General features: G+C 30.2%; 1 protein-coding gene across 1 annotated transcript in view; it reads right to left on the bottom strand.

Moving 5' to 3' along the window:
* LOC132915422 (uncharacterized) overlaps positions 1-13,439 on the bottom strand; it is a 383,223-nt gene that overhangs the window by 228,296 nt on the left and 141,488 nt on the right. Inside the window, exon 2 of the mRNA XM_060975216.1 lies at positions 1,731-1,882. Within this exon, the coding sequence (XP_060831199.1) occupies positions 1,731-1,882 (152 nt within the window). The remainder of the gene's footprint in view (positions 1-1,730; positions 1,883-13,439) is intronic.

The following is a 13,439-nucleotide window of genomic DNA, read 5'->3' as shown; positions in this document are numbered from 1 at the left end:
AACTTTATAACTTTTATTAAAGCGCACAAATGATTAGTTCGAAAATTTAAGAACAGTTAATCCAATTCTTCCTCTATATTTTATGAAATTTTCAGCTTTTAATATTATTTAGAGCTACGGTGACTTCTTGAAAAAAGAGTTTTTCTCGGTTGCAGATTAATATAAAGTAAGAAACTGCTTTTGTAAATTCGTAAAAATATAGCAGTTATTAATTAGTCTTTTTAGCAATTTGCTACGATAAAAATTAAAAAGGTTATTCCATTTTTTAGAGGTTTTAGACGGTTTAATTTAAGAAAAGCACTTCAAAATATCGAACCATTTTGCACAAAAAAAATTACTCTGTACAATTTTCCCCGATTTAAAGTCTAATTCGACTGGATTACCAGGCAGCTCAGCGGTGTGGAATGCTAACATTGCCCGGGCAAAGCAGACTCTGCACGCCATGCGGATTTCACCCGCATATATAGCACATAGCACATAGATGCATATATATGTATACATATACATATAGACAGAGTGAGTTATCTAAGAGTTGAAGTTGAAATACTTTTAATACTAATAATTACGTTGTAAAAGGCGTCAGATAAAAGTTGAATGATTGCAAAGGAAGTATATTCTAATATTATTAGCTTTTCTATAGATAGGCTTGTAAATATCATTTGAAGGTTGACTTTGTTTCTTTGATAAAATCATATATTTTTCAATACTTTAATCGACGCAGTTCGAGATTCTTTATAAAAAGTTATTAATCTACTTATGTCGAAAAGCTATTAGTTTAATAGATAGTTTAATTTTTCTTTGTAAAACTTATGAAGGACAAGGAAAACAAATACAGAGGTCCTTACGTCTTTTCTTGTCTTTTGTATGTTAAATTTGACAAATTAAAGTTAATATATCTGTCAAACTGTAGTCAAATATAATTTCTCGACATAAATAGATTTATACTTTTTTTTATAAAGAATGCCGAGATGGTTCGATTAGTGCATTAAAAAATATGTAGCTTCGTTTAAAAAATGAAATTGGCCATAAAATCCTCCTCATTACTTAACCCGTAAAGAAATAAATTACACCGTATGGTATCCTTTTTTGAACTAAACAACTTTTGTTAAGACATCCTTTTGATAATTTTAATGCCTCGCGATATTTCATCGTTTCCAGTTAAACAAAACAGCCTACACATTGCATATAACAAAATATGAATATAAAATAATTACTTTTATTACTTTTATTATTATTGTTTAATTATATTGTAATTTAGGCTCAGAGTATATCACAAGAAGGTTGTTGCATTTTTCTTAGATTTTTACATTATAGTAGAGTCTTACATCGAGTTCTTAATTCCTATATGAATTAAAATATTAACAAACAATATAAATATGAAATATGAAATATAAAACATAGTTGATATTTTAACCATGCTGTGTTCTTTGAATAATTTTTGAATTAATACATTTATTTTTTTTGTTCACACATTTCTTAGGTTTCTAAAAGGATATGAAAGATTTGTTGAAATTTTATTTCAATTTGCTGTTAAAGTTCATTTAAAAATATTCTAGGCCGTTTTACTTGGAAATAATTGTTGTTATACATAACCAATACAATACCTCGAAATAAATCCGCTGATTGAAACAATAAGAGCTACTGCACTGTCATTTCATGATTTACAATTAATATATTTATAAAATGTAATTTGTTAACAAATATCGGGAAAATAAGGTAAAACGACTTACTGATTTAAACCGAGTTTCAAGTGTTCTCCAGCGTTTCGTAAGAGTGCATGTGCTTCGCTGTTCGTTAAATCCCGGGTAGTTCTTCCATTTATGCTACTAATCAAATCACCCTCTCTCACCCCCTGTTGAGCCGCTTTGCTGCCTGGATTAACCTGTAACGAAAATTCATATTTGTACCATAATTAGATAAATAACATTTGTGAACCGCGTTTCATGTACTTCAATTTGTTTTTATTAATTTAAATAAGCGTAATATGAAATTCAGACCCTTTTCCTTTTTCTTGAAAAAAAATTATAAAACACTGTTCGCGTTAAATAATTTATGCCATTAGATATTGTAATAGCATTATATTGTATTTCATAACTATTCACAATATTAGATCAAGAAGTTCTATCTTTTGTGCCAAAAATAAATTCAAATTGAACTTCTTGTAGCATTTCACAAAAATTATAACAGTGATAATATCGTTAAAAAATATCTATATATTTATCGCATAATACTGGATGTTAACGAAATTTAAATTCAAAAGCACTATCGAAAATTTAGATTCGAAATTAGACTTTTATAGAAAGAAGATTTTGATATAGGCATTTTCAAATTTTAGTCAATTCATAATTTCGGAATATTATATGTGATAACATTTCGGAAATGGAAAGTAAAATAAAAATTGTAAAATTTTTCAAAAATGTTTCACAATAATTAATAAATAAAGTAATGTATACGAGAAGTTTTACAAAACAGAGATAAATTTTTTATGATGTTAGCTAATATCAATAACAGTGTGAGTGTGTGGGCGAGGGGGTCATAATTGTCAAATCCCCCCCCCCCCTCCTCCCATAGTCGGAATATCACTACAGATATTTATTATACAGAAATTGACGAATCCCATTCCCAACTGATGAGTGTCTTCTTTGCAATGTCATTTAACCATAATTAAAGGTAATATTTTTACATGTGTAGATACGATTTTATCTATGTGAACGCTATTGTTAAAATAAATGAGAAACATACGTGTTTCCCATCAAATTGGTAGCCAAACTGTATATAAAATTGAACAGTATAAGTTTGGTTGGTGGTTGAAAATGCGAAATTATTTATTATGAAAGTCAGACAACTTGCTGTGCTATATTCTCTCAGTTGACTAGTGAAATTCTTCCATTTCGGATAACGTAGAAATAATTACTCATTTGTTTTAGTGGTTATGGGTATCATACTTAAATCGATAATTTTAATAAATATTTAAGTATCCTATTACTGTCGAAGATATCGTTTTTTGAAAGAGAAACTCTACTTTTATTATAAAAAATTAATTGATTCAACTAGCGAAAATGAAATTGTTTATCAATGGATAACTTCATGTTAACATTAGATAATGATATAGGTTATTAATACAGGTAACAATTCTATATTTCGAATTAGTTCTAAAGTTGACCCTATTTTATATTTTAGAAACACAGCCTATTAATATGAATAAGTGAAAAGTCTTATTCGAATTGAGAGATACAAGGAAAATAGATGTTAACTAAAGTGAAAAGAAAAAAGAATTATAGAAACAAATTCATTATCAGACGAGAATGACATTTTAAGTGATACTAGCTTGAGGTTTATGATGCAAAATATATAAATAATGAGAAAAATATCTTAAAAATAAGAAAATTATTTAAGATTTTCATATTAAATTAATTCAGCAGTAACTGCATTCCGTGTTCATAAAAATACACTCTTTCTCTGTGTCTGTACAAAAATCAGTGTACAATAAATTTAGATATTTTAAAGGTCTATAAAATAGAACCAAAACTTTCAGCATTTGTTTATATTTTTTAATTATATAACACGCGAAATTTTAAATATCTCATTATCTAAGAAAATGGAGTTGCCTTATTATATTCTCATAATAAACGGTTCAATTGACAAACGCTTTTATGATGTATTAGGTTGTCCCAAAAGTTTGTTTCGTTTTATAAGGAAATAATAGATGCACAACATTTTTTGATTTTATATTATTTTATTGTATTACTTATGATCCATTTTGTAAAACAAAAAATGTTGTGCATCTATTATTTCCTTATAAAACGAAACAAGCTTTTGGGACAACCTAATGCGTAAAAGATTAGTAATAAGTATATTATGTGACAGCGTAGAAGTGCAGACATCGGCCAAAAAATTAATCAATCATTCATTGTGCTGATATTTAGTGTTAAATTTATAATATTTATGCTGTTCTGTTAACATATACATAGTTATACATTTTATGGTATTATGGTTTTGTTTTAAGATTAATTTAATATTAATTTAAGAAATTTTCGGTTTTAATGCTAGAAATCAATAATTATAATATTACCATTACGTCAATAACATTATCTAAAAATAAGATACTCGGTACTCTGTTTAACGTATCTTATAATATTGTGTATCTTCTATAAAACGTAGGAAACCTGAACTCAAAAGATTTAAAAATAATCATTAAATGATAACTTTAAGTAACAAAATTCTTTTATTGACCATAAATAAGTAACTTGAGTCAGAAATCTAGTAAAACTTATTATTATTAATATCAGTAATAATAAAATATATATTATTTATGATGTTAATTTACGGTATAGACCTTCACAGACTAAACAAACGTGTCAAATACTGACAATGACTCCCGAAAATATTTGAATATTTAGAATCGAAAACTTTTAGAGAGAGATAGAGAGAAATATATTAAATGCTACACAAAATTTTTCCAAATTTTATTTAACATATAATAGTTACGATATATTTATTGTAAACATATGTATATTTTATCGAAGTGACAAAAATATTCGATACAATGCGAATAATCGTGTTAAACGTATAATTTAGTACTAAATTATAGTCTCACTGTAATTTAATAATACAATGCATAATTGACTGTTTAAATAAATTTATGATCCTCACAAAATATATGTTTGTAGTAAAAAGACTTGTAATATCTACAATGGTTTGCAAAATTGTATTTGAACACTTAACGTAAAAAAAGTATTACATATATATCGTATATGTCATATAGAACATCTTAACATTTTATTAGCACTATAATAAGATACGAATGTCATGATTATACACTCCTCCAATTGCTCGCTTATCACGATCGGATAACGATGACGGCCGACCAGTACTTTTCTTTTTCCTATAATCTTCAACATTTTTTAAGAAATTGTGTATTACTCTACGACTTCTTCTTATTACTTTCGATATTTTTGCTACTGATAACCGTTGCTGTTTTAGTTCAAGAATTTGCTTTTTTCAGACTCGTTTAATTTTTTTCCAAATTTATATAATATTGTACTGTAATCTTTACTCGTTGATAGATCATGAACTACTGAGCAATTTCTAAACATATAAACACGGTGCGTTATCATTTCAACTTTAGTATGGAACAGTTCTTCTTCGTTGTATACAAACACCTACGACATTGTGACTTATTTTCAACGAACTGCATATTCTGAACTCATAATGTTTTCATATACGTTACAGACGAAAAACTTTACACGCGTCATTGGGAAATTAAAGATAGCACACATGGGTTATTTTTTTCACGAGCAGTGTAGTAGTAAAGTTTGAAATCAACTTGAAAATTTATTTAAAAGTTATAAGATATTTACGGCAAACATTTAGTAAAAAAAAAAAAAGAACAGTGGATCTTGACATTCCTATACGAGATATCTCATTATGAAAGGGTTCAAGATAGTTTCACAGAACCCCACTGAATATTGAAGCTCGTTAATATCATAGATAATTTTTATAAGTTTTTATAGTAAATGTTCAGATTCCGGACTTATTTTCCTGAATTATTGCAAATTTCTGTCTTATCAAAAATTCTACGTTCGTCAAAATATACCTATCTCTAAACTGTTCGACAGGCATGCGAAAAGAAGAAGCCCACTTCATCAAAATTTACTCATTAAACTCTACTTTGGCGTTTAAGATTCTCACCGTGTAGCTGCACTTTCGTTGTCCCGACGCTCGAAACTTCAGCATGTTGTAAACTTTCTTCACTACCGGATCCTGTCAATATATCAGCGGGCGATTCGTGACACTGCCTTGTATCTTTCGTTCCTTTTTTCGAAGGTTAGCAAAGTTTCAACGGACGTTAATTGAAAAAGTAGTTATTTTGGGTAAAAAAGTAGTCTTCTACCATCGAATCTATAATATCACGGGACGTGATTATTTCAATGCTGAAGCAGGAATATTCCAATTTCATAGCTGTATTCAATTTCAGAAATATTTTTTTGATTATTTTTTTGACTGAACTGTTATTATACTTCTATTAATATTTATTGTATGTATTATTGTTGCTATTATTTCTATTATTATGTATTGAATATATCATTATATGTATTATTATAATATTATATTATATTATATACATAATATATAATCTTATTAACTCAAATAGAATTCGAATATTTATGCACGTGAAACGTAGAAATATATAAAATACACGAAAAATATATAAAACATATTAACAATGTTTTCGGTATACATACATAACTTTGACATATGAAATATTACCTAAAATACAATATTTAATAATAAATATTCAACGATACTTTTACAATTATAATATGTTATAGTTTGCGTTACGATAAATTTATAAGCACTGTCATCAAGTTCAAGCAGATCACTGATAACATTTGCATATAATACTTGCCTATCTTTTCAAGTAATAAGAAACTTTTTGTACGTTGCCTTTTGCTACATAGTGCATATATCATCGTCTACTGTTTCTTACTATGCAAGGTGGATGTAATAACTTTGATCACCTTCTAGAGATATGGGAAAACTTTGTTGACAAAAGACGTACGGTATGGCAGTAATAATTTTCTTGCAAGGTGACCCCCACTCTTTTTTCATTGTTTGCCGTATCTTTTTGTTCCTAGTAGAATGGAGGATCTTTAGACGATTATGTTTAGACAAGGTAATTATTTTGCAATAAATAAAACATGTTCGTTTGCATCGATGCAACTTTGCAATCGTCGGTACAATGAGTTTTTGACTCACATCTTGTAATACTCTCCCTGCATTGGTCATTGCACGTGGTTACACGTGGATATTTGTATCACGAAGCGAAACATAACAGAAACGTAGGAGAGCTCCCCTTTATACTCGGCAGAATCTTCCCGAATCGATAAATACGACATAGTGATCCAATTTCGTAGCCAACTCGTTCTTCTGATATAACACCACTGGATTTCCTTTCGTGGAGAATATTAAGAAATACTAAATAATATGTGCAGAAACTAACACCACTAGATATAAACAAATATTCACTGCAACATGTACCATAAACAACCCAGAAATGACAACAAGTGGTTTCGGCAATCTTACGATTTCAACGTTGCATCGATGCAAACAGGCATCATTTCAAACGTTTATTATGATGTAAGATTTGTTATTCTTTTATGTATTGTCGAATGTGCCTCTATTAGTGATCATAGAAGTCGTCTAAACATTTTCTACTCTATAAGGTATAAAAAAAGTATGTAAAGTGGAATAAAAAGTAAACAAGCAAAATTTTAATTTAAAAATATGGAAGATCCTTAAAATTTCTGAAAACCTTTCATATACAAAAAATTATTATATTATGGCCATCTTTGTACCGTACAACTTTTATAAGCAAAGTTTTTCTATACTTCTAAAAAGAACAGAGATATTTAAGGTGATCAAGGTTATTGCTCCACCATTCATTAATATATTAGTTCATATTATACTTCACTTAACGTTTAATCAACAATTGAAAATTTTAAATTTTCGTGTGATCCACAGTTGATAATTTAATAAGACAAATGTATCACATAGGTAGAAGATATACAATATATTCTTGCATGTGTTTTTAAATATAAATTCAAAATAAGGAATATATTCTTATAATCTTATAATCATATTCTATAATGACATTACAAATATCTAAGTTTGCATTCTATAAAAATATATATTTGCATAAATATCTGCAATTTACATCAGAAAAATTGTTTAAAATATTGAGAATTATTTTTAAAAATATATTGCTTTAGGAATTGTATAAAATAATATTCGTTTAAAAAATTGGAAAGCTTTAATTATTTAAGAATTGTAATATACTTATAGTAATTCCATATTTGCTGGTATTTTCAAATAAAAGAAATTTGACCATAGTGATTAATCTTCAACAAATAAGAGATACGAAGAAAATATGCTAAGAATGTTCACGTTCTTTAGTTATCTCTTCTATGCTATTTCTTAATCGAACTTTCGATTATCCGATATTAGCTATACAATTCCAATTCAATTAATCAATAATACTCTACCCCTAAACATTTTTCTTCAATTTTTGTCGCATTCTTATCCTGATTCTATCGAACACAGATTGAGAACAAAACTTTCATCTTTGTAACGGTTGTTAATTATTGTAATAACTCTAATATATTAGCCAAAAGCATCTTAAGAAGATAGTAACTTTTCAACAAAAAGTAATTACAACATTTTACACTTGTGACGCTTACAATATTTACAAATCAAGGTTTCGTGTAACATGTCAATCCTAACTGATTATAAGTTTGTCTTTTTAACTTAACCTCATGAATAAATTAGAGATTTTAGTTATCCAAATTTTGATAACTTATATCCATTAAATAATTGATTTATTTAATTCTTTAAACGTAATATGTAATACTTTACTATAAAGAGCTAAAATATCAAAATTCTTTAAGAATATTCACCATAATTTTTGTATTTAATAATCGTAAATGGTCCTATGTAAAAGAAATTTATACAATTTCCTAAATATGCAATCTCCGGAATTTTTATTTAATATAACAAATTAAAATTCTTCGCGTCTCACCAAAAACAACAATTCTTGTAACATATTATCGTAGAATTCCTCCGATATTCATCAAATTACACTACGATTAACCTTTAACAGCTACACAGAAACTAATATTACGAGCGAATAAATAAATCAAGATAAATTTCTTATCTCATCAAATTCATGTCATAGAAGCACATAATTTCTTTTTAGTATCCCAGAGTCTTTACAATTTGTCCAAACAGGATATTCGATAAATTCAAGCAAATTGCCATAACAGGCTGGGAATATGTATCACGAAGACGCTTATCTTTCCTTTAAATGGCACCTGTACAAAGTTACGTTTATACACGAGTATATTTCATTGATGAATGTTGAACTTATCGTTGATGTAGGGTGTTTGTTTTTTCCGACGTCTACAGAATTAACACGTTGGTCGTCACATCATCCATATTATGTGACGTGGGGGCCCCGTTACCCAAGTATGTATGACGCTCTTCTTGTTCGAGTTAATTAAATATATGATATTATATATAGGATATACAACATAAAATATTAAAAACATATTGTGCCATGCTTTTTATTAATTTATATTCTGGATAAAATATGACATTATGCTATATCGCATGATATTTGTTAAAACATTCCAAACACATTTGGGGTGATTTTGGACACTTCGAACAATAGTTCTAGACTTCGTCATCACTACTTTCCTCGCTTTCAAACATATTTTCACGCTGTTTACTGAATATTTTGAGGATGAAAAAATCACTGATGTACGTCTCACAAGTATGCTTCTCGACTAAATGAAAGATCTGAGATATCTGTCATGAGATCTCTCGGAATACTCTACCTGGAAAGCTTATCGTTTTCTCCATTTCAGAACTAAATAATCTTTTGTTTACAATGAATGGAAGACTATAAACAATAAATTCCCGCTTGTCGCTCTATTTACGTTCTGCGTACCGGCGGTTGGATTTGGACCCCGCAGGAAACTTAGCCGAATCACGTTGGGCGACCAACGTGATAATCGGATTAACCTCTGGCTAATGCATTGAGATAATCATTTAGCCTTGAATTATATCGGCTCCATAATCGTATTATTTCCTCTATAATAGAGTTTATCTGAAGACCTTTACGAATTTCATCGCTTCGAATTTATCATGGTGCCATCTACTATCATTCTGAGTATATTTTTGACTATACACTTTTAAGCTTTACCATTGTCACGACCCGCGCCCCGCACGCCCCGTAACGCGAGACAAAATTGGAACGCGCCTAATAAAATTTACCTAAAGATATTAAGAAAATTTAAAATTGTAAACAAGGTAGGTAGTTTGAACAAACATTGGGGATCTTCCCAAACATTTCAAAAGAAAGGTAATAACCCGATAATCTTTCATCTCCAACAGATATAAATAAACGTAGCGACTTAGAGCAGTTAATTATCATCATTTTGTCAACCGAAGAGTGTTACATCCGCCAGTCTGTCAGTCGATTGAGAATATCGAAATCGAGTAAGATTTGAATAAATCGTTGCATATTGACAATTTATTTCGAACAATTTTAATCCTTTCCCGTGCCAGTATTCCCGCACATAGCAGGTTAGCCGAAACGTGGAATTTATTGCCAGTTGCATTAAACGCTAGTTAACGCTACCCGTGTGCATGCAATTTGTTGATTAGATCGTATCATCACGTTCAAGCAAACGCGGCAATTCAATAAAACGTGACAATCATGTGACTTTTCACTGCTATGTCTCACAACAGGAAGTCATATGTCCAGTTTGGTTTAATAATAAACTTATATGTAAGTAACTTGTTTTCTAAACTTAATTCAAATATCAGGATATTTCTTCCTTCTTGAGTCGAATTTGCTGAATCTTTTTGCGTATAGATTAGCTTCGTATTAGCTTGGAGTGAAGACGTAACGCAAAGTATTTAACCAGTTGGGTCTGGGACACAATCCATTTACGATATGTAATGGTGGTATGGTGTTCGTCCTTAACGTGGAAGTGATGTGATTACATGTATCAGTATATTTCTTTTTCCACTAATTTAGTCGGTGCTCTAGCGATCGTATGTGCTGTTGCAAAAATGTTGGTAAAATCTTAGGATCTTCATCGGTGGCTAGAATTATTGTATCATCCGCGAATATAAATAAAATAGTTTCGTAGCTGGTCGAGATATCAGTTGTATACATATAGAGTGTACAATGCAGACCAGGAGATATTACCTTGAAGGAGGCCAGCACTGATAGCGTATAGGTCAGAAATAGTGTCTTTATATTGAACAAAGAATATTCTATTTTTCAGGTATGATTTAATAAGCGATAGCAAACCATTGCTTAAGTTTGAAGTGTAGAGGATAATTGGCCGTGTGGTTAAATGACCAGATAACTCGACGTTGAAAACCGTCAAATATATTTTAAAATATTTAATAAATACATGGAATGTTCGCTAAGACGCTCGGCACTAACGCATTCGCTAAAGAATGTGTATAGATCGCTAATAAGATCGCTCGAGCCTGAGAATGATAAACTGGTCACCTTACGATCGCGTTCGTTTATTTATACTGGTCGGGGCAGTGCCGGAAAATTCAAATTCAACTTTGTTTGGCGGTTACACGTAGCGACGACATAATTTGCCCGGAGATTATTTATTATTACATTATGTATGTCCTAACGATGTTGATACTCCGAGGCAAAACAACAGCATGATTCGAATTGTCCTCTAACTCATGTGCCGCTACAGAAGTTTCAACAACTTAAGGATTTGCAGATATTATTGCAGTATATAAAGTCACATAAGAACTTAAAGCGATATTTGAATCATTGCATTGCAACGTATTGTGGAGTTATTCGGTGAATGGCATGATTTTTTCTAAGGGACTCTTCGCCCCTGTACCGTTCGCTTTTTGTATTACTGGAAGGGGAACAAATTGAGCTTTTGTGCCTTTTCGTAGCTTTTCAGAGAAAATAGATTATGTCCTCTTTAAGCGAAAGGCTTGAGATGTAAGATTAGAATTAGCCTTTACAGTGATTTTGTATTAGTTGTTTAACTTCCTTAATAATTGCATTAAGTTTTTTCTTGTTCATGATGATTTGTGTCTTTGTCAGATATATTTTACTTTGCGTTTAATTGTTTGAAGAATGTACTGAAATTAAGCGTTTACTTGTCTAATATCACTGAAGTGTTTAGTAGCGAGTCATTTAGCCTCTTGGTAAATTTATTTATGGCTAATTCAATATGCTCAGGATTTTTTACCGGAATATTGCAATTAACGTTTTCCTCTAGGAACTTCTTGAAGAGTGAACAGTTCGTAATTTTATTGCAGAGGGGAAACGTTTTTGCAGTGAGCACAGGTTTGTATAAGTAGATATGCGAGATTGTCGAATGGTGAGAGCTGAGATCTAAGCTGAATTCGATCTTGAAACGAGTATAATTTATTACTTTAATAACTGAAAAATCTAGTAGTGAAGATCTGTCGCACGCAGATGGCAAGTACGTGACTTCATCTATGGGTAGGACACTAAATGACCTAGGGTCGTATCTCTAGGCGAGTATATCTTGGAGTCCCATAGAATATACTTGGCATTAGAGTCACCATCAGCGAAAAATTTATTTCTTAGTATTTGGAAAAATCGGAGTAATGTCTTTCAGTGAGTTTAGGAAAAAAGTACACTGCGGATAGATTAATTTAACCTTGAGAGGTTACGATGGTTGATGGTATGAATGTGCCAGAATGATTTTTCTGGCAATTTTAACGACTTACATTTACTATTTTGTCTTGCAAGAGACATGCCGAGGTGAAGTGTTTATTAGCGCACTTGACATAGCTGGTGCTCTGAAGCAATAGTTTTTAGTATGGCCGTAAGATAGACATTGCATATATTGGAAAATATCCATTTTATCTTTAGGAGGCTCGAAAGGAACTATAGTGATTAAAAGTCTATTTATTTTGTAAATTTTTTTGTTATTTTCATTAGGCCCAAGTTCTATAAAGAATAGTAATAATGGTTGTTTTCTAACGTATTTTATATTGTTTATTTGCCATACTTGCTTGAGTTTGTTTATTTTATTAACAATTCTATCAAGGTTTGTTTAAGGCGCATTTTTCTTACAATTACTACCATCTTATATTACGTACAGAAATTAGCATTTTTTTCTCTCACAGCTAGAACTACTTTGCTATAGATTTCGGTAAAATTGGCTTATATTTTAACATGATTGTTTTTTAGTTGTTTTACCGTATAATTATTACGTGCTATTTCATCCAGTAACACCATTAAAGGTTCGATAACTTGATCGAGTATTAATCTTACTTTGCGATTTATACACTGTCTCAGCGAATATAGCCTGTATACTAATTTATTATTTTAAATATATTCGCCGGTTTCAACAACAAGCAATAACATCTAATAAATCTCAGGATCAAACATCCTCTATACAAGTCCTCTACAGTACTATCAGAAATATACTTGTTACAAATTGTTGAGTTTTACCGTCGAAAATAAACAATGTAATGTCTAATTCATAATGTAGGCAACAGTGTGACAGCGACCATACCCAAATCCACGTCATTCCACACTACCTGACAATGAACCTTTAGACTTTGACCTTACCTTTGCACATGGTCACACCAAATTTTCTCCATTACAATAGCGACAAAACTAAAGAAAGCAATAGCATTCGCGATCTACTGATATACGTGAGAGACAATAAAATATAAAAAGCTAAAGGTTAATTACAGTAGATATTTAACGTAATACACAACTATTTCTACACGTGGAAACTAAAAATTAATATAAGCAAATGGGAGAAAATTTTATTCCAATCATCTCCATCTTCAAATATCCGACACAAGCAAAAACGTACGCACTTACGCTAAAAAATTCC

Source organism: Bombus pascuorum, chromosome 17, assembly GCF_905332965.1.
Source record: "Bombus pascuorum chromosome 17, iyBomPasc1.1, whole genome shotgun sequence".
In the NCBI taxonomy this organism is placed as follows: domain Eukaryota; kingdom Metazoa; phylum Arthropoda; class Insecta; order Hymenoptera; family Apidae; genus Bombus; species Bombus pascuorum.
The sequence above is the reverse complement of the archived record's forward strand: the minus strand, read 5'-3'. Positions and strand labels throughout refer to the sequence as shown.